This window comes from Strongylocentrotus purpuratus, unplaced genomic scaffold (assembly GCF_000002235.5).
Source record: "Strongylocentrotus purpuratus isolate Spur 01 unplaced genomic scaffold, Spur_5.0 spur5_scaffold_3, whole genome shotgun sequence".
NCBI lineage: Eukaryota > Metazoa > Echinodermata > Echinoidea > Camarodonta > Strongylocentrotidae > Strongylocentrotus > Strongylocentrotus purpuratus.
Window position 1 is genome coordinate 36,549,882 of NW_022145609.1, and position 26,638 is coordinate 36,576,519.

At 35.6% G+C, this 26,638-nt stretch overlaps 1 protein-coding gene across 4 annotated transcripts; it reads right to left on the reverse strand.

Moving 5' to 3' along the window:
• Nucleotides 1–1,901: 1,901 nt before the first annotated feature.
• LOC115918976 (EF-hand calcium-binding domain-containing protein 14-like) lies at nt 1,902–25,560 on the reverse strand. 4 transcript variants are annotated; one of them, XM_030996131.1, is made up of 12 exons: nt 25,457–25,560; nt 22,897–23,184; nt 14,418–14,566; nt 12,849–12,961; nt 11,730–11,855; nt 10,090–10,212; nt 9,330–9,515; nt 8,320–8,556; nt 7,358–7,495; nt 6,585–6,849; nt 5,733–5,837; nt 1,902–4,543 (listed from the first exon to the last, which is right to left on the reverse strand). In XM_030996131.1, the coding sequence occupies exons 2-11, from the start codon at nt 23,067–23,069 to the stop codon at nt 5,740–5,742; spliced, it is 1,608 nt and encodes a 535-aa protein (XP_030851991.1). In that variant the 5' UTR covers nt 23,070–23,184; nt 25,457–25,560; the 3' UTR covers nt 1,902–4,543; nt 5,733–5,739. The 4 variants fall into 4 exon arrangements, with proteins under 4 accessions (XP_030851991.1, XP_030851992.1, XP_030851993.1 ...); XM_030996132.1 differs by having other exon boundaries at nt 5,727–5,837; XM_030996133.1 differs by having other exon boundaries at nt 22,897–23,181; nt 25,457–25,555.
• Between the last annotated feature and the right edge of the window lie 1,078 nt (nt 25,561–26,638).

The window sequence follows — 26,638 nt, forward strand, 5'->3', positions numbered from 1 at the left end:
TGTTAATGTACACTGCTAAAGCCATGATAGAGATGACTAAACAATCACACACTCAAATGAAATTATTTTAAAAACAGTTATGCAATTAACTTAATTTGGGCTAAGGTGTAAATCAATTCAAATGGTCTTGAATGACAGATAATGATGAAAATCAATGCTATTAGAAGTGAAAAATAAAAGAACATATGTGGATGACAAATATAGTCATTTTCTTTAATCTATCGTAAATGCTATTTGAAAACAAGTACCCGATACTGGAGAAAAATGATTTACACACTTGCAGTCAAAAATAATATTCCAGACGTTTTTTGTCTTAATCAGTGAAAGATAGATTTATGCTTCATTTTCATTTACAATTACACATGTACATAGTACCTTTATATGCAGAAAAACACCTGCATTTGTAAAAGATTACAGGTCTTCACAATGCTTTTTCACGATACCAATGAAAAAGTTATCCATTTCTGGCCCAAAGATACTAATACAGTGCCTTTGTACTATATAAAAATATAATTTTATTGAAATCCCACTGACAAGTATTTCAAAAGTGATTCCTATAAAGAAAAAGGTTATCTGACACTTTATAATCGATTCCCACTCATAAATAGAGGCATAACTTTAGCCATAAACTAAGGTTTCATTATTTTTTCCACAATGAAATTTATCGAACTATGAATGAGTGAGGTATTCCTAAAGCTATAGTGAATGTTTATGGAGGTATCATGGTCTAGTGGATATGTCACCGGACTGAATTACATGGTTTGCGGTTCGCCCTGGCACTAATATCTTTTAGCTTGACATGGTTTATTGATTAACCTGCATTCACCACTCTCCACCCAGGTGTGATGTTAATGGGAACTCGCTCACTTCATACTTTTATACATATTACTTTTAGCTGGACACCATCATATCTAGGTTTTATAAACGTATAGCCCAACAATTGTCTTTAATTTAGTAATCCAGTAGCATTTTATTTCTTTATACAAGTCAAAGTCAATGATTTACGACAGCAACTGCAGATATTTTGGATAAACACCGTTTTATGTTTTTTTTTAATAAACTTCACCACACTTATAGTTTTACATGTATCTACACTCAGCAAGAAAAGAAAGAGGACACTCTTTAGTGTTCAAAATTTTCTTAAAAACCGTCAATGAAATATAATAATATACATGTGTATGCATCAAATTAAAGGAAAATTCTATTCTACCAATAGCAATTAAGATCAAGTTTTGAACTTTAATGTTTGAATGGGCTCATTCATTTAGCGGTAAGAAGAAATTTAAAAATAGTGCAAGTAGCCATTCAAATGCTAATGATCATGTGCATCTGTAAAATATTCATGTTGAACACTGAAAACAAAGACTAAGAAACAATGAGTATTGAGCTCTGGATGTCAACTGTAGTCTCAGGATTGCTTGGATTCGACAAGCATGGTAAAGATGCCTCTCCTTTCCCATTTTTTTTTAAAGCCTATCTGCACTAGTTTGGCCAGGAGGGATTAGACCTCCCTGCGTGGTCACTGGCAGTTGGTTATCTCATCAAATCCGCTCTCAATTAACATAAGAAAAAGGGATCATGGGGGACTAACGGGTACCGCTTAGGCATTGTTGGCTATATAGAGGGTGCAAGTAGCACGGTCCTGCTTTAATTATTTTTTGGGTTGCTTGTCTTTATTTTATTTTTTCGACTCAGCAAGATGAAAATGCTTATTAACATTTGAATGGCCAGATGCCCCTTTTTTGACATTTTCTTTCTGAGACTAATTTATTGTTAAATGGCCATGCTCACTCATGTGTGAATGGTATGATTAACAGCGCAGAGAATTAGTTAATGTTTATTTTGATATATGAAATATAATTATATATTAAACATTTTTTTGATAATCTTAAATATAAACAGTGTCCACTTTCTTTTATCCCTGAGTGTAAACTTAATTAACTACTTAGTACTACATAGTAGTACCTACAGTACATACAGCAAATTTATTTAAACCATTCCACAAATTTTTAACCCCACACCCGAAAGACATTCCATACTAGCAGAAAAATGCTATGATTCAATACTGACTGCCATATTTACATGTACATTTTACACAAAAATCTTATACAAGAATATTGTATTTGAATGATCATCACAGGTTATCTTGAGTTCTGGCAATGAAAACAAATATTTTTGATTTCACTGTATAAAAAACTTGGTCATGTGCAAAAAGAAGATAAATCAAACTTAACTTTGACCCAACATCAAGAGCTAGAACACTCAACCCTGAACATGTGCATGATGTGTCATGCTTTTCAGTAAATTTCATTTCCACACCCATCTACTGCATAATAAACAATTCACAACAAAACTCACATTTGAACTGCGATTCCATTCCCAGAACTCATGGTTATCTATATATCTTGTATTGGGCTGCACTTTGCCTATTTTCATCTCTATTTTGTTGTTATCATTTATTTCTTTTTTTCATTTTCATTTTTTCTGTTAGGTTGAACTTCTCCTACTTGCCAAGAAAAACTAAATACCTGTTTTAGTCTGCACAAGTTTACCTGCATACATTATCTTTTATGAATTACCATTTAAAGAAACATTTATGAAAGATGTGTTATGCATAGCTTTTGAATACAATAATACAAGGTCCACTGTATATCATTTTTCTAGCTACGTTTTTTTTTTTGCAAATGATAAATAATATTTCTATATTTTATGCATCACACACCAAAACTATTAAATAACCAAATAAAATCCAGAAGCTTCTTCCAACTCATTTTCTTATTTTTCATTTTTTGATGAAATAGGGGAACCATTTTGTCCGCTACATGCACATGTATGGACATTTCATTCAAGTCTATGATTTGTAGAAAATTAATTTCCATTTTATAAATTGAATAATACCAAGTTAGTTACCAATCACAAAATGGCCATTAGGCATACATGTACATATCCTTATTTATTTCAGATTAAAATCAATTCAAACCTCTACCTAAATATGATCTGATAAACAAATAATAAAAACATAAATCATAGAGACATAAAAGTGATTTAACATTTAATAAATAGGCAACTTAATCAGATAAACATGGATAAAAGCCACAATCTTTTATGATAAGTCAGTCATATAACCTTTTTTTTTTGGTTACAGGGAGTTAAGGTAGAACGACCCCAAAAAGGCTTCTGATGATGGGAATATGATGGCCATTAACCATGACCATGATGATGATGTTAATGATGACAATGATAAACACTACTGTATACTTCCAATACATGTACATAGAATGTATGTTTCTGCTAATTTTCTGTGACTTCTGTGTGTTTTTTTAAAGAGAAAAACTAAGTGGGATGTTTTGGGACTAGTATATAGCCAATATAGTGGTGTGTGTGCATATTGTGCCATGCCCTATATCTAATGAAAGTGCACATGAAACTGCTATTCCAAGCTCCCGGTATATTGTATCAAAACTGCAATCTCCTCATATTCGTTAGCGGTTGCATAGAGTAATGACATGGTGCAAACATTTAATTCTACATCAGATATGATCGTTCCGTTACAAGTAAAGCTTCTAAACATTACCCATGAACGTCACGTCATCATCAGAGCAATTTCATGCAATGCGTCACATACTTTGTCTTTTCTTCCACACATATTTCTTCCAAAAATGAAGAATGTCTTGATCTGACTACTGAGTAATGGTGTTTCCTTGTATCATAGTCATACCAAAACACTTTTCATTCATTGATGAAAAATATGGATAAGTGTCATAAGTACTACATATATGGAACACATTGCAAAGGATTGCCCATCAGAAAAATGATCTTTGATAATTAAGCTGAAACCAAAAATTAGGAAAAAATAAATAAACAACCCTCAAACACACTTCCATATCTGGGATTATATGTATATCAATTTTTTTAAAAACTCATCAACCTGACAGCAATTTTTTTTTTAATACAAGAAATGGTGTGCAAACTCGTCTATTTCACTAGCAAGATTTCATTTAGTTCTAATTCCTCTCAAACCAGATTTTCCTACCGGTATCTAACCCTTGAGTCTAATTTCTGCTTGATTCTCTTGTCACTCCAAAGTTTCATCACTCTGCACGTCCAATCCCTTTCTCGATCTGTCAGTAAAATCATCAAATTGGCCACCATTTCCTTCCAAATATTTGATCCTGTTGTGAGCAATACACTGTATATGTATATCACTTTATCATGCTGTGTCTTCTCACCCTCATCCACCATTTCCAGAAGAAGATTAAAATCTTGCATACACCTCCTGATCCTCTTTCAACCTTTTATGTTATTCCTCTTCAGCAAGTTTGTTCCACAATTTCATCAGTATTCATCATCACACATATTTCCTTGCTCGATCCTGACAAATTGTAAGAATTGTACTTCCTTTGGTTAACATCCACTTCGACATGCACAATGCACTGAAAACCAACAGCCCAAACTGATGTTCTAGTAGATGGACTTGGCGCACAGTATTTCTAATGATACCCTGGAGTAGTGGTATTCTTAGAACAGCTTATCTGATAGAAACCTGAAGAAAATAAAGAAATTCAGAGTTAATAAAAGTAAAAACCAGAATATTTAAGTGGATCATTTTGCACACAAATCACAAACAAAACGATTACCGTATTTGCCGGCGATAAGGCCGCAGCGCCGCAAAGTCCGCACCCCCAACATTGACATTTCGTAGAAAAAAAAAAAATGGACCAAACAAAATAATCATAATTTTCTTGTGGAACACTATTTGTTCTACAAGCTGATACCAATTTCATTAACATACTTATAAATTTATGGGAAGTTTACCTCAAAAATGATCGTAATTTAGCAAATCTTCATCAATTTTTAAACTTGTACTGTATCGCAGGCAGATTTGGTATCCTACATTTACCCCTACCATGATGTGCGGTGTAATACAAAATTGCGACTTTGACCTGCGCAGTTGCATTGCACGGCAGCTAGCTCCGTAGTTAATGGTCTGTTCCTTCTTTTACTGTTTAGCGATGCAATGGCACGAACTTAGATCTAGATCTACCGGTAGATTTTGTTAGAAAAATATAAAGTGAAGTCTATTTTTAGTCTTCATGTCAAAAATGCAACATAAAATTGTCAGTAAGATGTGTGGAGTTGTTCTAGGAATGTCCTGTACCATTGTATAGTCATTGTAGTCCCATATGTCTGAATGGATTTGCTGTTTTGACTGCTGAAATTATAGTTGTTGCACAACAAAGGCTGCACCCAGACTTTTTGATATTTTCTCTTCCAAAATACTGCAGCCTTTACGCTGGCAAATACGGTAGTTGTATTTTCTTTTCTCAAGTCAGAAATAGAATAAAAAAGATAAACTTCTGCAATTTCCAAATATATTGTACCATTTTGGGTATGAGGGAGCTCTCCAAGCTTTGACAGGCATTTGTCAATGGACAACAGTTATCAGCATATCATTTCAGACATACATGTACGTTTATAATTTCTTTATACCTGTACATGTACTTATACAATTATTATATTCATTTCATTATATTCAGTTTCAGTGTATTTCAAAGTAAATACAAACAGGTACATGTACATTTATTCCTGACATACTACATGTACATACATGTGTAGTCCTTTTAATGAACTGTTCAGCACCAATCAAATGCTGGTTGTTTCAAAGAATTTTTTTTTTTTTCTTCAAAATTTGATTGGAACATTCATTGACATACAAAAAACATTACCCTTACCCTAGTTTTAACTGCTACCATCTGCTGTTCTTTCTGATGCTGTTGTACTTGATAGGCTTTCTGTTGAACCTGTGGTCACGGGTGGATTATAGACTGGTAATGGTCCTATATCATGGTTGAGATTAAGGGAAAAGAGATAACATAAATAAGATATAGTATTTCACATCTACAGTGACATGATATAAAATCCCACTCAAGGAGTACGGGTAGCAAGATTTCCAGTAACCAAGAAACAAATGGCCAGTGAAGTATATCTACACTGAATTTTATATCCTTCTTCTGCAGGCATTGACTATAAAATAGACATACAAAATTATCATGTTGTTCAACTACAAAAGTCTGGATCGGTATGAGGGATACTTTTACTCTCCTACAGTACATACATGTACCGGTACATATGAGGGAAGAACTTGAAAGTTTGATCTGAAATGCATGTATATTTGAGAAATAACATAACAAAATATTGATGATGAGGTGTTTGGCTCACTCACTTACAAATGTATAGTTATCTTACAGATGAAATTGTTTCTAAAATTCAGATAAGGTTCCTTCCATGTTAATGTGCAAATCTGAAAATACTAGGTTACATGGAAAATGTGTAATTGGAGTTCACATGGCAGTTATAGCGTTCAAAGCTGATCTAAACAAACCAATCACAGATTAAATCAATTCCATTTCACCAGGGAACATTATTCTCCAATTTCATGACCTTAATCAACACTGTGTACTAACATTTAACCCATTGCTTACCGGAATAGACCGACTCGTGTACTAGAGCCTATGGGAATGAAAGAATTCAGTAAAGGGCTTTTTAAGGAACAGTAAAAATCTCAATACTGTATTCATTCCTACCTCCTTCTGCAGGTGTACAGGCACTACACTCTCGTTTTAAATTGCTTATCTGGTCCTGGATTGATGTAATCCTAGTCCCAACTTCACTATCAAACGAGTTGGCACCCGCTATTTCTTGCTGAAGAGTGTGGACATCACTTTGGAGGGTAGAGACGTCAGCAAAGTTATCATCCTTGAACTGCGCAAGGGAGCGTTCTAGGAGCATCTGCATGCTGTTGGTGACATTGACGTTCAGTAGATTGGGGTTGCCATCAACAGGTTTAAGCTGGAAAACAAAAGGCAATCAGAAAATGACAGTGAAATGTTACTTCTTATCATGCATCCATTATAATGGCTCTAAACAATATAAAAATAAATATTACATAAACTAGATGGACCTTCGCCCAGACCACCTCATTCCAGTGACAAATTCTTATCTTGTTTTTAATCATTTGTGTAAGTATATGTGTAAGTGAATATTTCTATTCATTTACATATCGGTGTGTTGGCTCAGTCAGTAGAGCGTCCGCCTCACAACCGGGAGGTCGTGGGTTCGAACCCCGGGCGCGTCATACCAAAAGACGTTAAAAGACGGGAGTTGCTGCTACCTTGTTTGGTGTTCAACAATAAGGGATAGAGCAACGTCGATCTGGTGCTGCTCAGTGGCTGCCGGGCTCACGATTAATTGGGCAAAAAGAATTTCCATTTTTGGTTTAACTTAATAAAATTTGGAGTGGACTTTAAAAAGATTATTATTATTATTATTATATCAACATGACTCCAAATCTACTTACCTCTTTGACTTTTTCCTCTAGTCTTCCTATCCTGTCTGTTAATGACTGCAACCATGTAGCGTTGAAATTAGGCAAGTCTTCTATCGGAATGATGTCTGTTACTGGCATTGATGCAATGCTTCTGTTATATTCATCCTTCTGCAAAAGAATACCCCCAAGAAAGAATATAAATGAATGTTGAAGTAGTGACAGACACTCGTAGTCTATGAAAGAGGTTATGAATCAAAAGGAGACTCAAAATACTCTGAGGGGCAAGGTGAAGTCTTTCTTTGCAAAATAGATGACAGCACAATTTTTCTTGCTCGGAATAGACATGCACATGCATACTCATTCTTCCCAAGGACAGTTAAGGACTGGAACAGTCTTTCTCACTTAATTGTAGCCCAACCTTCCTTAAATACTTTGAAATCTGCGCTTAAAACCAACTTAAAACCAGCACCTTAAGTTGGTGGCCGCACATGACGACACACCTCCAGGTTAAACCTTTTGGAGGAATCCTACCAAGTACCAAGTACCTAAAAAATTATCTTGAAGGTGTGCACATGTACTTGAAGTATGGGTATGGCAGAGTTGATTTGGCCAGAAGATGGGAGATATGATTCAAATGATTTCATTATTATCAGTCATTCAGAAACTGGGGAAAACACCAAAGTTTTGCATCCTCATGTCATTCTGCACATAAATTGCTTTAACATTTTAACCTATATTTAGAATTCATGTATACTTTGCAATATTTACAGAATGAATATTGGTTGCTGATATTTTGAATACAACATAATAACAGCTATATATTATGCTTGTGTAGCACATATCCCCTGATATAACATCTCCATGCACTTCCGATAGACTGGATATTAAAAAAAAAAATTATACATCATATTATGGAACCCCAAGCATGCAGAGCAAAATGTATTTTGGGTTATTTGTTACCTTCAGGATTGAGTGTGCTGAATATAACTTACCAGAAGTTCAATATCTACTTTCATTTGAGCCAGGTCAAACTGACTGGCCTGAAGACCCTGTGGAGCAGAGCTGCTATGGCCAGCCACAGTGGGCAGCAAAGGAGGTGAAGTAGCTGTACCGTTTAGTAGCGTCTTTCGAAGCTGAGTCAACGAGGCGACTACTTCCTCATGCTCTCTGGAGAGATTTGTTGCAGTGCTCTGTACTTCATGAACAGCAGCCCATATTCTCGTAATATCCTGTAGGCGCAAAATTAGGTGCAATCAGAAACACATCGTTTGATAAATGTACTGTCTTTTTATTTGTTTCACTTGTCTCTATTTTTGCAAACTCCTTATCTCTTATCTCCATAAGCATAAAAATTCCACATATGTTGAGTTTGCAAAGCTGAATTGAAATTATAATCAGAAGGTGGGAAACCCTTGAATTATTAAAGATCTGAAATAGACCTTGGATATTCCTGGACAGTGTTCCTTACTATATTTCAACAGATAAACCTTACACAATGTACCTCTTAAGAACCAAAGATCTGTATATAAATGAATCCGACCCTGCCTATAAAACAATTAAAAAAAACAAATATGTACTCCAGCAGTAAGGTACCCAGCACTTAAAAATATTTTACAATGTATGTTTGGTGTGCATTTGCATGGGAACCCAGCCTGACTCAGGCTCTGGGGGCAGGATCTTGATGTTATCTTTTCTCCCTACTCCTTACCCAATCACCCAAAGAATACTAGGTATTAAAGTATTCTGTTCTTAATATTATACATACAACCTTGTACATAAATTATTTTTTAAGTGAAAGGAACCCTATAAAAGTTATAATTCAGCTTCAATGTGTACCTCTTTGACTACAATAAATTACGGACTGGGTCCAGAGCTCCCCAGTCCTGTTGAAAGTTATATGTAATGACCATAAAAATCTTTTTCCTAAATAAAATAAAAAGATAACATATAATTCAGAATGACACCCCTGATTAAAAAATCTAGAATTAACTTTAATCTGTACCTCTTTGACTTCAATCAATTGTGGATTGGGTCCAGAGCTTGCCGAGCCTGTTGAAGGTTCTGTAGCAGGAGGATGTTTGGTTGTGGCACTTGAAGCAGAGGTGGGTGGAGCTACCTCCGGGCTTGGTGGGGTGGTAGGTGGATTTTGTAAAAGAGTTATTTGGTTCTTTAAGGTATCGACCTCATTCTGAAAGGTAATATGGAGGATAAACAAATTATCCACAAACAATAACAAATACTATAGTAATCTGTAGAAATTGACTGTACTACTTATAGCTACTTGCGCCCTGTATATAGCAAACAATGCCTAAGCGGTGATGGTTCTTCCCCAATGGTCCCCTTTTTCTTATGCTAATGACCATGCAGGGAGGTCTAATCCCTCCTGGCTAAACTAGTGCAGACAGGCTTTAAAGGTCCCTTTTTATTTCTCCACTTTACTCTCTTCGTCTGTTTGACGGGGCTGTAGCCTCTTCCATAAAATAAATATTAATTGCTCAATCCGAACTATCGTTTTAAATGCGAGTCTCGTTTAATACAGCATACTGATTGGTTTAATATCGGTTGTTCGATTTTGGATTTTTCATGTCAACTTTGGTATACAAAAGGACACTGAACATCTACGAACATGCAGTAAGAATGTAGAAACTATTATTCTATCTTGGTATGCTTTTGTCATCATACATGTATGTTTCACAACATCTCAGAGTCTTTTTATGCAGAAAAAGAAGACTTGAGATGGGATTTTATGATCATGATCTTACCGATAATTCTGTTATCCTTTGTTCATGATCTGTTATCTTTTGTTCATTATTTGATACTTTCACATCCTGAGTCTCGTGTTTTCCTTTGAGATCTTCTACTTCACTGCCAAGCTCAGCAACATTCTACAAGATGACGATAGAAAAGAGGAGAGAAGCAAATCAAAAATAGTTGAGTCGACTATCAGACATCATGGCCACATTTCAATTTTAAAGGGTCTATTTATACAGGGTATAAATCTGCATTTTTAAATTCAGTTTTCAGCAGCCTGAAAATGAGATATATTCCAACAAAAAGTCATACATGAAAGAGCGTTTAATGAATTAATAATAAAGACAACACATAGATTGTTCATTACTTTCATTATCATAGCTAATAATGTGAAGTTTTTTTTTAAAGAACATTTACAGCTTCATCCTCCTCATCTACTTGTAAGCTGCATTCCTCCATGGGGAGGGGTTTTTCAATACTATTGTCCCCTCAACAAGTGAAAATGCTCATTTGCAGAAAGCTGTAAACTATTATCCTCTTTCTCTTTACCTCCCTCTCTTTCTCTGCCTCTTACTTACTCACTTCTCTATGAAATCACTCACTCAGCCACTCACTTACTCACTATTTCACTTACTCACTCACCCACTTTCTCACCCACATACTCACTCTCTCACTCACTTACTCACTCACTCACTGTCTCTCTCTCTCACTCACTCACTCTCTTATGCGGTGGTCACATCCCGCTGTACTTGCAAGTGCATGCTGTCTACGTGCAAAAACGTGGGCAAAATGTGGGTATCCGTACGTGATGAGTACCGCCTCCGTACGGATTTGGGAGCACGCAGACACACCGTAGCACTTTTAGTGCACGAGGAACTTTCACTACGTTCGGGCTGCGTTCGGGCTACCGATTCATCCCAGTGCGTGTGACGTGCGTGCCCAGTACTGCCAAAGAGCGCACAACGCACTGACTCCGTGCGTCTTTTAAGGGCGCACGTGATAAGTGCGTGGTCCATGCTTACTTGCCACTTCCCCAGTTCAGCTATCCAATGAGCATGCAGAACTCACATGGACCGTACCGAGTAAGCACTACAACGCATGTTTTTGCAGTGATTTATGCAGTATATAGTCTCTTCGGTGGAATGGGCGGCATCTTGAGGCAGCAACAGCTGGGACTTCTGGAGAACATCGGAATGTCGTCCTATATAAACACTGAGTTCATCGCACGTGCACGCACTTACAACATGCTAGTGAGTAAGGACACCGTACGTGAGCAGCACTTGTAAGTACGGCCTCCGTACGATAACGTGGCAACCGCACGGAGACCGTACGTTGTAAGCACGTTGTAAGCACGTACAACGCACTTACCACGTGCGCAACGTACGATGCACGCAACCGTTCACGGCCAGGCGTGGCGTGCGGGCCATGTACTTACACAATGCGTGTGACACTCATTGCCGGTACTCCCTCCCTGCCTTTGCCACTCCCTCCCTACGTTTTCAGAAAAACGTGGCGGCCGTGGCCTCCCCAAAAACCGTACGAACTAAAAACACGCACGGTGGGATGTGACCAACGCTTTACTCATTCTCTCACTCACTCTTTATCTCCCTCTCTCTCTGCCTCTTACTTACTCACTTCTCCATGAACTCACCTGTTGCAGCTCAGCTACTGATGCAGATGATGTTTTGCCCTCAAGGACTGCTATCCTGGCTTTTAAAGAATCCAATTCATCTTGCTTTGTCTGTACAGCACTCAGTGACTTGTTTAATATATTAATCTGTGAATACATAGGAATATATGATTCAGAGAAATAATTATACCCACAAAGATCCTATTCATTTGAAGCTGTGCACTATAACGTTTCCATTGTTGGGATACAGACCTGCTTGTACAGCAATCAGTGATTGGTTTCATTTACTAAATCTGTATTAAAGTACATAACGTGGGCAGAGATGATTCACAGAAATCATGCACTGCTCAGGCACTCACAGGTGTTTGGGACACGTGACTCCAAAATTCAACTCCAGCTCCCCATAATCTTAAAGTCTAACAACCTTGACTCATATATACATTACAGACCCTAAGAATGCCAATGTGGACCATGCTCATGTGGCTCAGGTGCCTGGTGAGTGTTGAGTCCAGGCTATCCCCTTGAACATTAGAGATTTCCTGATCTCCTCCTCCTCCTCCTTCTACTGTGAATATGGGATCCCTGCCAGATTTCTATCTCAAAACTCTTCTTTTCGTTCCTTCCACTCAGACAGTATTCAGAAAAGCCTACATAATCCAGACCCATTAATATACCCCAGTCACACAGACAAGACAGAATATAAACACTGCTGCATTCTTTCCCTCTCTGCACAGTTGCTAGTTTACCATATGAGCAATTTTGCACAAAACAATAAGCACAAATTGATGATATCAGTGCTATGTGCAACACAATGGCTTTGCAAAATTACCCGTTTCGGTCTTGATGAGCTCAACGACAAATCTTTATAACACCAGTATAGATAAATCTTGCCCTTGTAACAATTTTTTTTAAACTTAAAACTTTTTTTATATCTATCCCATGATAAATAAAATGTGACACAGAGAGATCATTTGTGTGGCATATAAGGAGTTAGACAAACAAGATTGACAGTGACATACTATCCCACAAAGCAATCAAGTATAGGTTGTTTTGGAGTTAATTTGGAATCGATTTGGCAGTATGACTGAGGTATCAGAGGGTTAAAAGTTATTCAGGCTTTAAAGTGATGTTTAAACTTACTTTGATATCAGCAACATCTACTTTTTCTGGGAGATGGCTCAATTTGTCGAGCCCAGATTCAAGGCTAAGAATTGTCTTCTGTTGCGATGATGCACTATCTGCTTTTATCTCAACTAAAGAAATGAAGAAATGAGAAAGAGAGACAAGTGAGAGAAATCAAAAGAAATTAACATAAGATTTTAAAAATTAGATTGGAAAATGACTTTAAAATCGATACTCTTAAAGAACAAGTAGCACTTGTCAGGACAGACATCATGTCTAGTGAACTTCAACATATTGTAGAATTTAGTTACGGTAACTTGGTAAGGGGCACTTAAAATCAGGCCTGGGGATCCTAAAAATAACGATAGCTAGACAAGTAGTACAGCGAAAACCAGTTCATGCTAACTGGCCTATTAAACAAGTAAATCTGATGGCTCACAGCTAAAAGGGAGTTCACTCATATTATGGAGTTATGAACATAAAACTGGCATTAAATGAGCCATATCGCTTCAAATCCGGTCTGATCTAAGCTTTAGTATGGCTAGTAACTTTAATAAAGTGTACCAATCATACTATGATCTATAAGGTTAAAGGTGAAATTCAACAAAAATCACAAATATGTCAACTAATGGTATGACTAGAAACTGGTAAGCTAACAGATGGCCATCGTACAAGTTATAGGTCAACTACATATCGGGTGATTTATAAAAATACAAATACAACCACCTGCATAGCAGCTGGGATAGAAGAGAGATTCGCCGGAAAAATAACGATGTTTTAATGACGTCACTATATGGACCAATACTGCCCAAGCAGACGACATCCCATAAAGAATGAACATAATTGCAAAGCTTTTATTTGTCAAATTATAATGAGTTTAGTGTATATAAATGTGATGGCATGTCAAACCATTCAAAAGGGGATATGACCCGATTCCGATAACTAAAATCTTTTGCTTGTAAATACACAGGATAGGGGTTAATTAACAATCAAAGAAACACGACTTTCGAATTGAAACCCCCCCCCCCCCCCCCCCCCCCCCGGAATGATATTAAGGACGGCATTTGTTCCCTCTTGAAACGCTGAACATACTGCGGTGTGTACAGCTGAAAATTCAATGGCGTCTTATTTTGTTTACAAGCGACAGATTCCTTTATTTTTGTATAGCTGCATTTGTCATCAAAATAAAATCATGTGCGGGGTTCGGAGTGAGGCAATTGATAGATTATACATTTAGCCTGACGGTAGTGAAGTAAGAGAAAGAACTCAAGAATAGATGAAAACACAGGCACTGAAAATGTGTGAGATGGCATGGGACATCGTCTGCTTGTGCAAATCGTGTCCATACTGTGATCTCACACATCTCAGCAGCGTTCGGATAGCTCTTCAGGTGCTATGCCGGGGCAGTATTTAAGCGTTTTATAATTTATAATAATCATTACTTCGAAGGTTTCCAAGCATTGAATTTTGATAACATTGTCGAATCAAAGTTTTAACTTTGCAATAATGAAATTAAGTTAGTTTTTAAAATCAATGAATATCTACTTTAATGTTTTCCTGGTCCTCCACAATTATTTGTTTTCATACCTTTTTCTAGCGATCTTCTGAGGTTATCTAGATCTTGTTTGAGGTTGAAATGCATCCAGATTAGACCCCCTGTGATGACCATACAGCCCATAGTTAAGATGAACATGACAAGAGGCACACACATTGTACAGCATTGGCAGGGCTTCGGTCTGTAGTAAAGGGGGAAAAGATAGAGAGAAAGAAATATTATAAATTACAGAATATAAATCAGGCTGATGACTTGTCTTGTCAGGATGTCTGGTGATATCAAAAAGCAACATTCAAATTGAATCCATCAAAATTGACTTCCATTTTGCTTGTCTATCCATTCACTGCATAAAAACAATTTAGCCAGTTTCTCAATCATTTTCATATTGCTGGTCCAGTAAATATTGCATGACATCAATTTGAAATGATTTTTAACCAGTTTTCCTTCAAAAATATGTCTAGCGTACAACATGCTATACCTTTAGTCGTTTCCTTGTATGTACATACCTTGTTCACAAAGAACAATTTCCTGGCAAAATCAAACAAGTCATTGCGTGAAAAAAAATTAAAAAACACAAAAAACTAAGTGTCTCATAAAAGGTACTAAAGATAAACTTCAAACACATTACAAATTTAACATCCCTAGTTCACCAACAGGCAACTGGGCAATATCATTTTAAACAGCTACATGTATTTGTTTTTAAATGGAAAAAAACTGCACGTAAAGATCTTCCATGAGATGACATTTCCAGGTACTGGTAGGTGGAAGTCATGCATGTAGACCAGCAATTACTTGCATCATTAACTTACTGTGGATACAATGTACCGGTAAGTGAATGCTCTAGAAAGGCCTGCGTTTAATTTACTGGGGTAAAAAAAAAAATCAGTATTACATGTACAGCCCTATAAAATATAAAACAGGACCTTTTTTGCTTGCGGGTAAGCCATGTTCAATGCATAAAAACAAATCATTTGAAAGTGACCTCATAGTACATGTAGATGCATGTGATCAATCAAACATACATTGACAAAACTGCTTGATCTTTGCTAGTGCTCAGCTCTCTATCGTATTTGTTTTAAGCTTGGGAATCCTTTTTTTTTCATTTTTCTTCAAAGTAAGGAGTTCCTCAAATATTGATCAACAACTCCATGTAGGGATCACTTTTGTTTAAAATTCTCACCCACTACAAACTAAAGGAGAGCTACATGTACTTGCAAGGGAAATCATAAAGTTCCCAATTTGTATTTGATCGGTATAATAACATTTTAACTCTTACACCTGTAAATGTCTTATCCTCAAACAGATTTTGTGTCAACCTTTTTCTAAAGTTATCTGTATGTATCTGATTTTTCTGCTTTTACTATAAAAGCAATTTATACAAGGGTCGGCTTCCACTTTCATCTCATCTTGAGGAGCAATACCAGGGCAGAAAACACCAGATTTTTCATTTAAATTAACTGCCTTTTAAGTAGGAAGAAGTCCATTATCTTTCCACTCACCAGCTTAGGGTTGCCATTACAAGATAATCTTGTTTATATATGTCATTATACAATTCCAACCCCAGGCCTGCAGGGACAATGCTTTTGATATTTCTATGAAAATGAAATCTGCTTTGTGAAGTTGCAACCTCTATCAGGGGCAGCTCCTGTGTTTCTAATTATCTTTGTTTTTCATACGTACAGTGACGTGCAATTTATCATGTATTTTTCTGCCCTGTTTTAACATTTTAAAATTTTAGTTTTTATTTTGTTCTGTATTTGGATATCTCTCCTACTTACAGACTCCTTACACAGATTGTTTACTACAGTACATGACATTGTATTCTTCTTTTTTCCCTGTTTATGATCATCTACGATCTCATGTCTACTTTGTCCATTAATTCAACTTGAAAGGTTAATTTATTTAATTACCCTAATTATGTAAGGTTATGCATCTAAATACTTCCTGTAAGTCTCACTCTCACTTAGGAGAAACTGTATCATGTATGATTTCATAACAAACATAAGAAAGATTGTGTAATGCATAATTGCCAATTAAAATTTATTGTCCAATTTTCGAAAAGCAATTCGTTCCTTCATCAGGATGTAACAAAATACAGACAATAAAGTTTTATTCATTAATTGGCAATAATGCATTAGGCAATTGTCTTTCTCAAGATTATGAATAGACGCAAATGAGTGGGCATTAACTGATATGTATGATTTCATGATATTCCTAAATCCTAATATTAGATTTTCTCAAATTTCCACTGATCCGTTTTCCTCATTTTTTCTTTCTGACATCTATAAGAACAATTTGATGTGAGAATTGACTTCCCCTTTAATGCTTAGAACAGCATCTTCTCTAACCATTTGTTTTAAGTAGAGGCAATAGATAAACGGTAAAAATGTGCTTGACATGCAAAGAGTATGGTGAACGGTTTAACTTTCATATTAAAAAATATATGAGAACTATGTACATGTATGAAACAATAAGCGAACATGCAAACTAACATCACATTACTTTGAGTATTTAAAGAGCAGAAGATTCAGAAATATGATGGTGGGCATTTAACAAAAATGTGGTATTTGGCAAGTTAGGAAATAAAGAAAAAAATAATTGAATACTGGAAAAAACATACATGTATTGCTACTACACAATACACAGTGTACAGTGTATGTGTATGCCATATGAGACTTGGTTAAAAAGTCAATTTGTGGTCAATTAAAATGCTAATAATAAATAGTGGGAGAGAATGTGTAAGTATTATGTTTGTGGTTAAAGGCTATTGGTATGACATACAATCTACTGGTAGACCAATAACCTATTGGGATTGGAAAGGAAAAGAAATGAGGAAAGAAAATAATATGAAAAAGTATTTACACATGTATGAACTTCAAATTCAAAAGCTACAACGCTACACACTTCTGCAAGATAGAGATATCATAGAACAAATAAATAATTATATTGAGCCGGAAAACAAGAACAATTTACATCTGAAAATATTTTTTAAAATGTAACATAGTGCAATGAACTTTGAAGAATTTTTTTGCAACTCTGTACTTTTCTGCAAGGTGGAGAAATCAAACAAGAAATTGGGGAAAACAATAACCATCCAAAAATATACATTTGAGTTAGTTGAGAGTCATGACCACGTTCTGTAATTGGGACATCGTTATGCTGGAAATGTCAATTTCATTTCCCTGTCATTAGCATGTTGTGTCAGACTGCACAGTATGCCTCATAGGACGCACAGTGATCCCAGACACGACTAAATGAATCTAAATTGCATCAACCCTAGCTGCCTCTAAGCTAGGGATCACGTGATGGCCAACATTATATCAGGGTTTGATGGAATTCTGATCAGGCCCAACTGAATTACATTGCCATTTCATATATTTATAGTATGTTGATTTTTATTAGGTTCTCCTGGAAAAGAAATTGACTGAGAAATGTTGAGAGAAAAAAATTAGATTCTGTCATTAAATACAAAATTTAAAGAGGGCCCTTTATGAAACAATATTTTACTCAGGTAAATATTTTGGGTCACATATCAGCTTCACGCCTATTTCTATCCCCAAAAATCAAATACTCTCTAAATGATGGTTTGTTGGTAGAGTACTTGACACACACCATGTCCAGGGTTTATCATGCTTTATTTTCTTAGAACTCTAACCTTTATAACACATAATGCTTGGTTAATTATTTTTTTGCAGGGGGGAGGGTGGTCATTTGAGCTTTATTGATGCATCAATCTCATTTCAGAAGTATTTCAAGACCTACACTGTACATCATGCAATCTACATTATAAGATAATCATAATAGATGCGTCTTCATCTCATGTAAATTTTAATTGACTCTCCAAAATATTTATACCTTGAGCAATCAAGTAGAACATGTATCTGCCACTGGATCCCATTTTTCAGTTGTAATTGTAAAAGAAATATTCATACATTCATCTAATTAACAACAACAAAAATCTTGGGCCATAAGACTTTACCCCTATCTAATGATGATGCACATTCATCATAAGTTGTTCCCCCCCCCCCAAAAAAAAAAAAAAATACAAACAAACAAACAAAACAAACAGAGACCTATCAAACCATTAAAGCATTTACCAAGAAGGGTAGAAGCATTGTACACGTAACCTTAACAGTACCGGTATATATTATGCTCATAAAATAATATGCAGGTATGTGGTAGATGCACATCAATCATAGACTTGCATGAATGCCATCACAGCAGTAAATTGGCTTACAAGCAGTTTGGCTGGCCATCAACACCAGCAGTCCAAATTCCTATACAACTACAGTGTGTTATTGTTATCATGTAAAGTTCTACAAATAAGTTTTGCATGTTATATTTCAAGTATTTTTTTCCTATTATTTAATAACAGATCCCTTTGAAAGAGAAGCTTTTTAATACCGGTACATGTATATAAGTTTTATGCATTTCCTGTTATTTATAACATAATATTTTGGATGTACACTGTATTGTTTTAGAAAATTTATTCTATGTCTTACATTTAAATTATTTTGTTTGTAATTGAAACCTCTCTTCTCTATCTTATTTCATAAGAGCATTACAGACAACTAGGATATTACTCAAAAAAGCTTGCTCAGTGCCTCTCAAAAAACAAGCAATTGCACGAGTTTCAAGTTGATTTCCAGATTTTCAGTTTGATATTAGCCTGTGTATGATATAATCTTGGCTTCAAGGCAGACTTGCTACTCATACTGAAAGTTCTGGAAACTACAGTACATGGATCAATCTTCCTTCTCTCAGTATTTGAACAACATGGATTACATGTACACTGCTTGTAGAGCTCAACAAGTTACATCATGGGAACGTTTCTCGAAACCATTAAAGTCTTTAACTTCTTGGACATTTCATAGAATCATGTGGTATTAAATTGACATGCATTTCAATGGGTTGTTCGCAAATATACTGTACATGTAGACTTATGACAGTTTCAAGAAACTAGCCCGGCCTAGGATACAGAATATCATCTTTTTAGAGCCAGAAGGATGTTGCTAAAGTTTCATGTACAAGTTAATGCCAATCTGGCTCCAAATGTAGCATGCAAAGATCAGCTTACTCACACATTATTCTTATATTATACAACACCTACGTGGATCCCTGTCTTTTGATTGGAGGATTGTTGGTCACATGATATTCAATAGATTGTATATTGCACGGTCGTGCATTTTTGGTTATATGCAGACTGCGTACCTCTCTGCCGTGCGCGCGCGCGTATCCCTGCATGTATCTGACGCGAAGGCAATCTGAATGTAATCGAGAAGGCTTGAATCCAACTTGAATTTATCTTTAATATTAAGGAGTAAAGCATAATTTGTTGATTAACGTTCTATTAGATCTTCTTCGATGTTGTATAAAACAAATAATGAATGTTTTTCATTCATTCAATGGTGCGAATATTTTCATTCGTTGAAAGATTAACATTAATTCTATTCAACTCGGCTGACGCCTCGTTGAATAGAATGTTAATCTTTCAACTCATGAAAATATTCGCACTATTGAACTCATAACCATTCATTATTTGTATACTATTGCATCCAAACCTTTCAAGATGTCTGTAATGCAATGTGCATGCTCATGTTTGTAATGCATTTTGAAACAATACAGCTATTTATTTATTCATTAATTTATTCATGTATTTATTTCATTTTTTTAAAGTTAGTTTGTTATTCATTTATATGTTTTTTATTGTTTTCTTCATCTTTGGGACTATTATTTGATTCCATTCTTGCAATATTCGAAAAACTGTACACACTTAAAAGGCTTCACACACCATGGCAGTAAACCTGAATAACATTATATATAACATCTTCTCTTTTTTAATGAAAATCACTGGCACATTAAGTGTACATGTACAATGTACGTACTTGTAACAATTATTTACATTCTACCAATTTCACCCAACCTCCCCATGTACATGTACATGTAGAAAGATACAGGAAGTTATGAGGATATTGTAACTGATCTTAGCCTAGGCTGACTGTCTAACAAGCGTGTCCACACACAATTTGTTTTTATCCCGAAACTCTATAAAGAATCATCGTATAAATTCCAGGGTGTCCACACACACAAGAAAGTAATCCCGAAACTCTACAGCGAAACGTTATATAGGTGCGCAGTTTGCTAACTGCGGTCATGAAATGGAAGCAGATATGAGAGGTCAGGTCTCCTTTCGTGTGCAGTCACGTTAAGCCCCGCCCAGTTATACCGTTCTAGTTTGACCAGTTATACTAGCTACGTCCACACACAACTCATTACGTGATTCTTATCGAGTTCTAGTTCAAAACGATGCCAAGACCCGCGTTTCATTATACAACGTTTTGTTATTAATCGTTAGTAAGCGTACATGTACACACACACACAATTTCATTGTATTACTATCCCGATAGTTATACAATGAATTTTTTGTGTGTGGACACGGGGTAACATACATGTAAATCATTGAGTAATCTTTAAATACTGCACAGATTGGGGGCATTCGGGTTGTCATTATATAAATAGGGACTTTTCTATTTGCACGTCGACATAGTGGACTGGTACGTGTGACGTCCTTAAGGCAGTCACACGTAGCAGTCCACTATGTCGACGTGTACATCGAAAAGTCCCTAATACCAAGTACTAAAGTAAAGGGTAGCTCCAGATCACTTTCAAATCCGATATTGTTCAGAAAATATAAGGAGTCCATCAACAAAGGCATTTTTCATACATTAATCTGGATTAATCTGGAAAGGTTTAATTGGAACACCAAGGAAGACTGTACATGTACGTTACTACATGTATCTACTCTCCTTAAAGCTCAAAACTTCACACTTTTAGTACCGTATGTTCTTAATCCAGACTTTTTTTAATAGAAAAGAAATTGTTCATTTACATGATACATGTACATGTACATGTACAGGGTGTACATGCAAGTATAAACTGATCAGATATAGGCAAACTTAAGTTCTGCATCTTTAATTCGCCTCGATTTACATGGAAATGTGTACATTTATGTAGAACTATGTATACTCATGTACATATTTTCAATATGATTCTATGAGCATGACCTACAGGTGTACATGTACATGTAACCTCATGAACCCAAACATTTTTTGATTAATCTTATTCATGCTTATACATTGTACTTGAGCCAAAGTTAAGTTAAAATTGCATCAGTGGTTCCTAAATTAATACAGTAATTTATTACAGAGACTGTAAATGTGAATTTACTGAGAATGTTTCTTGTTTTTAAATGAAACTGTGGCCTATTGCATACAAAATCTACATCTTTACATGCACTTCAAGTTGATTACAAATTGGTTGCACAGTAAAAAAAAAATATATATGTTGGGGAATTTGCGAACACTTTTATGATGCTGTGGCCTGTGACCTTTGACCTCTTACATGCAGTCGCAGTATCTAATTGTTTTATCCTCAAAAGTTTTATTAAAGTTACTTGAATACATGTTCATGTACATGTAGTTCTCCAGTTATCCTGATAATGACCTATTTTGGGAGAATTTTTTCTACACTTGATCTTTGACCTTATACAGTACATCCACACTCTAATCAAACTATCCTTGAGGATCAGTATATTATATAAGGTACATACTAATATTTTTTTTTTCTTCTTCTGTGTTTATGATTATGATATACTTGTATTTGTACTATGTTACCATGTCAAATTATTTATGACTGTTATTTTTGATGTATCACTCATAGGCCTTTTTAGGCCGGCCATCTGATGACGGGTGTGATTTTTTAATAAAGAAATAAACTAAACTAAACTAACTACTACTTGATCAAAGTTTGGTAATTTTGATAAAAATTCCAAACAAACTAGCGTGCATTTGCAAGTATGAAGTGTTTCTTGCTTGATTTACAACTTTATAAGTCAGTTTTTATTTCTTCCATTACTATCTTTGAAATACTGTGGCATTTGTTTGTGTTAAGTTTGTTTTTGTTCATTTCTTTCCCTTTTCGATATCAGAGCTCGCTTGGTGTTGAGCTACCTGGTGTATACGGTGCACAACGAAAGGACCGGTGGTGCTTGGTTAGAGAGGCAGGTACGAGAGAGAGATGGAGGGAGAGAAAAGAACAGCTGAGTTCATGCATGCCAGTAAGTCTGGAGTACTGGGGTGTAATGTGTAAACAAAATCGGTGTGTGGCAAGTGCTCTGACAGTGATTAATTACACACTAAAGTCTTGTTGGACTTTGCGGTGTGAATTCAGTGCCTTTTCTTTGGAACAGTTCTGGGAATTTGATTGACTTGAGTGGAAATAACACACATGTTCATGTACATGTACATGAAGAAAAATTGGGACTTCTTTTTATCATCCCCAAGGTTATTTGACACTTGTGGCATTGACTTTAGCGAGGTTGACTGTATATATCCATCAAGATGGCTGTGTATGTGTAGGGGGTGGGGGGGGGGGGAGAGGGACTTGTGCTATTTCAGAACACACACACACAAATTATGAGGTCACATTTATTCACAATACAAATGTACAAACCTCCTGATAACAGTTTTCTTTGTTGGTGCCAAAAAGAGTTCCTCATTATCTGAAGAATTTGACTCTGAATCCAAGCGCAGAAGCTCGTGACCCTCCTTCGAGCGCTTGCTCTTCCCGTTCTTCTTTCCGTTAGGCATGGTTAGGAGTGCATCCAACTCTTTGCGTTTTTTCATTCTTTTCGTTCCCCTCGAAGAAGAATTTTTGGGTCCGCCCTGTGGCTCCAGATTTGATACTTTTTCTTGCTGTCACTGGGACACTGAAGGTGTGAACATATCCATCCAGGACCTCCTGAAAAAAAACGATATGATATAAATGAAAGAAATGTTTGAAATACAAAGATTCCTAACAAAACTGTGAAAGGGATATCAGTTGACGTACATGTACAGCAATCTGTAGGGATTTTTTAGCCTTATTGGTTCCGAAATTTCTAAAGATTTTGAAACTAATGTCTATAGAGCAAATTCACCAAATGTAAAGTGCTTCAGGAATATTCTCTGAATAAAACTACAACAAAACAAAATTGAAAAATAAAAATTGCCTTGATTTCCTGATTTATATCAAGTTTTTTTAAAACCTACCAGTACTTTTTAAAAGCCTGTCCTAAGTAGCCTAGTCCTAAGGCTTATATTTTTATACACATTGATATACATGTACATGTGTACTTAAAAATAAACTTGAGTTCTGGTAAAAAAAAGAAAATGAATTCTCACAGAATCTAACAAAACTTACACTGAATGTTCAAGATTACAAATAAATGTCATGTGCCAAACAATTTTGGAAGAAAATGTATACTGGCTGAGTAATGAGCATAGAAAGATAAGGAAATCAGGGTAGTACTAGCCCCGACACCATGTGTGTTGTCCCATATACATCTTTCTGTGTAAGTGATTGTTACTTTACCTAGACTCTGCCAAATTTATGATGATTTTGATGACTCCAGAACCTTGCATTACACACCATTACATGCTATATGATCAACTTTTCTGATCCATTCCACACCTTTTCTTTCACAATGCAATCGCATTACCAGAACTCAAGTTTATCTTTAAGTGCCAAACTGCCAATCTTTCCAATGTCGCATATTTTGGCGCAAAAGTCATGTTCTCAAAAAAAAATTGTATTCATTCATTTTCAATTACAACCACTTAGATGTACCGGTAAAGTCAGGGAGTTAATCTATGTGTGTGTGAAGTGCTCTTTGGTGTGTGTGTGTACTGTAGATGATATTCTTTAAATTCTTGATTTTCTCAAAAATTTAGAAGTGTCCAAACTCCAAAGTTTGATTGGTTTACTATGAAAAAATTATTTGTGTTTATACATTTAGGTAGAATGTATGAAATCAACATAAAAAACGATTTACCTGGCATTCTAAGGAGTGGTGGTTGTGATTGAAAACAAACTAAACTCTGTATGACTGTAGGGCTCACACAGAATCAAGTTGTACTTGGGTTCTGTGTGCACTCTATTCTATGCGAGTGGGCACGCGTGCAATAAGTACCGGTAGTCTACTCAACAAAATGTTTTTGTTTCGATGTTTCTATCTCTTTTAGCATAGAGAAAAAAATGGAGCAGTAAGCTCTCAAATTAACTTTCAAAAGCTCCAAAATCGCGTGTGTGTTAAGTTAGCGACTGTGATCTTAGCAATTCATTACGGTCACTAACTTAACAGACGCGCGCCCGCATCCCACCGACATTACAGTATGCAATTGTATTGTGCAGCAGTTGCTGTGAATCCCGTGAGACGGTGTATATTATACATTAAATCTTTGTTTTTAGGAAAAATACAAAAAGGGTAAGATAATCAACACAAAATAGGTAAGAAACATAACGACTTTTAAATCATGACCATTATTTAAACAATTGATGAAGATTTAGTCTATTTTCGGTATGTTTTAGTAGGGTATCTCCACGCCGGAGTTAATGTACAGGTCAAAGTGTGGATACACTTCTGAACTAGCGCCAAACTTTCTTCAGACTAGACTCATTCACATCTCCATCAAAATATTGTTCTTAAAATAGTGATGGAACGGAGAGAGAAAAAGAGAACAAAAAAAGAAAAAGGAATAGAAGAGAAGGGAAGTGAAGAAAAGAGAAGAGAGAAGAAATAAAATAATTTACAAAGAAGAAGCCAAGAGCTGAGCATTAACAAAACTGAGAACATAAGAAGAATAAGAACAAGATTATTTGACAAGAAGAACAAGAACAGAAGAAAAAACAGAAGCAGAAGGAAAAGAACAATAACAAGAACAAGAAGTTAGAACAAGGACAAGAAGAACAAGAACAAGTGGAGGAGGAGGAAGAAAAAAGATGAAGAATAAGCAAAGCAAAACAACAGCAGCAAGAGCAACAAAACCACTATTTTTTAATATTTTTTTTGGATCCACACGTCAAATTGCAAACAGCGTTTTCTACAAGTGGGACCATGTTCTTCTTCCCCACACAAATCGGGTTTTCATGAGCAAATCCCTCCAATATCAAAATTGGAATTACCTCAAAGTTGACTACATAAATGATTATAAGGACAACATATGATATAAGCTACGTTATATTTAATACTTACAAATCCGATTGAAGTCGATATATCTTCGTCGGCGAGTGTACATCTGGCAAATTCCGTGACACTCGACTCTTTGCTTTCAGGACATGACAATCAATCAATCCGAGTTAGCTATTCGATCGATCCTTCTGAAATTCGTTTCAATAACCGTACCGACATTGCTATGATATCCGATATTTGTTCTTGGGTGGCGATGACATCATCAGAATCCGGAAATGATAAAGCATTTGTGCGTGTGTGAAGGGGTGTCTTGAACCGAGTCTAATACGTCTAGTCTAGCATGCCAGACAAGTTATTACTAAAGCAAAAGATTTGGTTGTCTGGGGCCATATCCTGAAAACATTGTCATCTTTCATGTAAGGGAAAATTATATTGATTCTCATAACACTTACCATAGCATAAGTGCTTGTGCGATGTCTGCTTTTTATCTTTATGTGAACGCAGCCAGGTTTGTAATTTTGTTCTAATTTTGATTTATGATAATAAAGATCCTCTTACGCTTTAGAGCCTTCGGTGATAAGTGCTTTATAAGCAACATTTTTATTATTATTTATTATTTCTAACAAGAAAGATAACATTGAACTCAAAATATCAACCCTGGATTCTAATAGTTTTGTATTCACTATATCGAGTGCCAATTGATAAATCCCTGCAAATGGCTCGCACACAGCCAAGGTTTTATATAATCTTTTATTTTCTTCATACATTTACCTATGAAATGCCTGGTAAAGTTGTTGGAAGTTCTTCTTCTTCTTCTTATATGGATAATCTGAAGTTGATTTTATACATTCATTTACACACTAATTACTTTATCAGGTGATTGGTTCACTTTAATTATGTTAACAACTAATTACTCAGAGAGATGAAAGACAAATAAAAAACCAATGTTACAGCAAAATTATTCATGGAAGTGTATTAGGAGATGAAAATAGAAAAGGAACAAAAAAGGGGGTGGACCAACAGATGGGGAGATTTATATAAAAGGACATAATATAGAGAGTAAAAAAAAGTATCTGATATCACTGGGAACGTAATAATACATGTATTAACTTTAAAATGAAGACATTTTTATATCTTTATTGGAAAATTCATCAAAGTGATATCATTTGACTATCTCAAAACACATTGAAATAATATTCATCTTCTACAAATGTCCTCCTTTTTAGAAACACCCCTGTAAGAAAC

Bases quoted from the DNA above. Each gene is read 5' to 3' on its own strand.
- LOC115918976 (XM_030996131.1), bottom strand. From the start codon at position 23,069: ATGAAAAAACGCAAAGAGTTGGATGCACTCCTAACCATGCCTAACGGA. The intron at 6,850-7,357 runs GTAAGTAGATTT...TTTGTTTTCCAG, and splicing joins TAGAGGAAAAAGTCAAAGAG to CTTAAACCTGTTGATGGCAA. The intron at 5,838-6,584 runs GTAGGAATGAAT...ACCATGATATAG, and splicing joins CTGTACACCTGCAGAAGGAG to GACCATTACCAGTCTATAAT.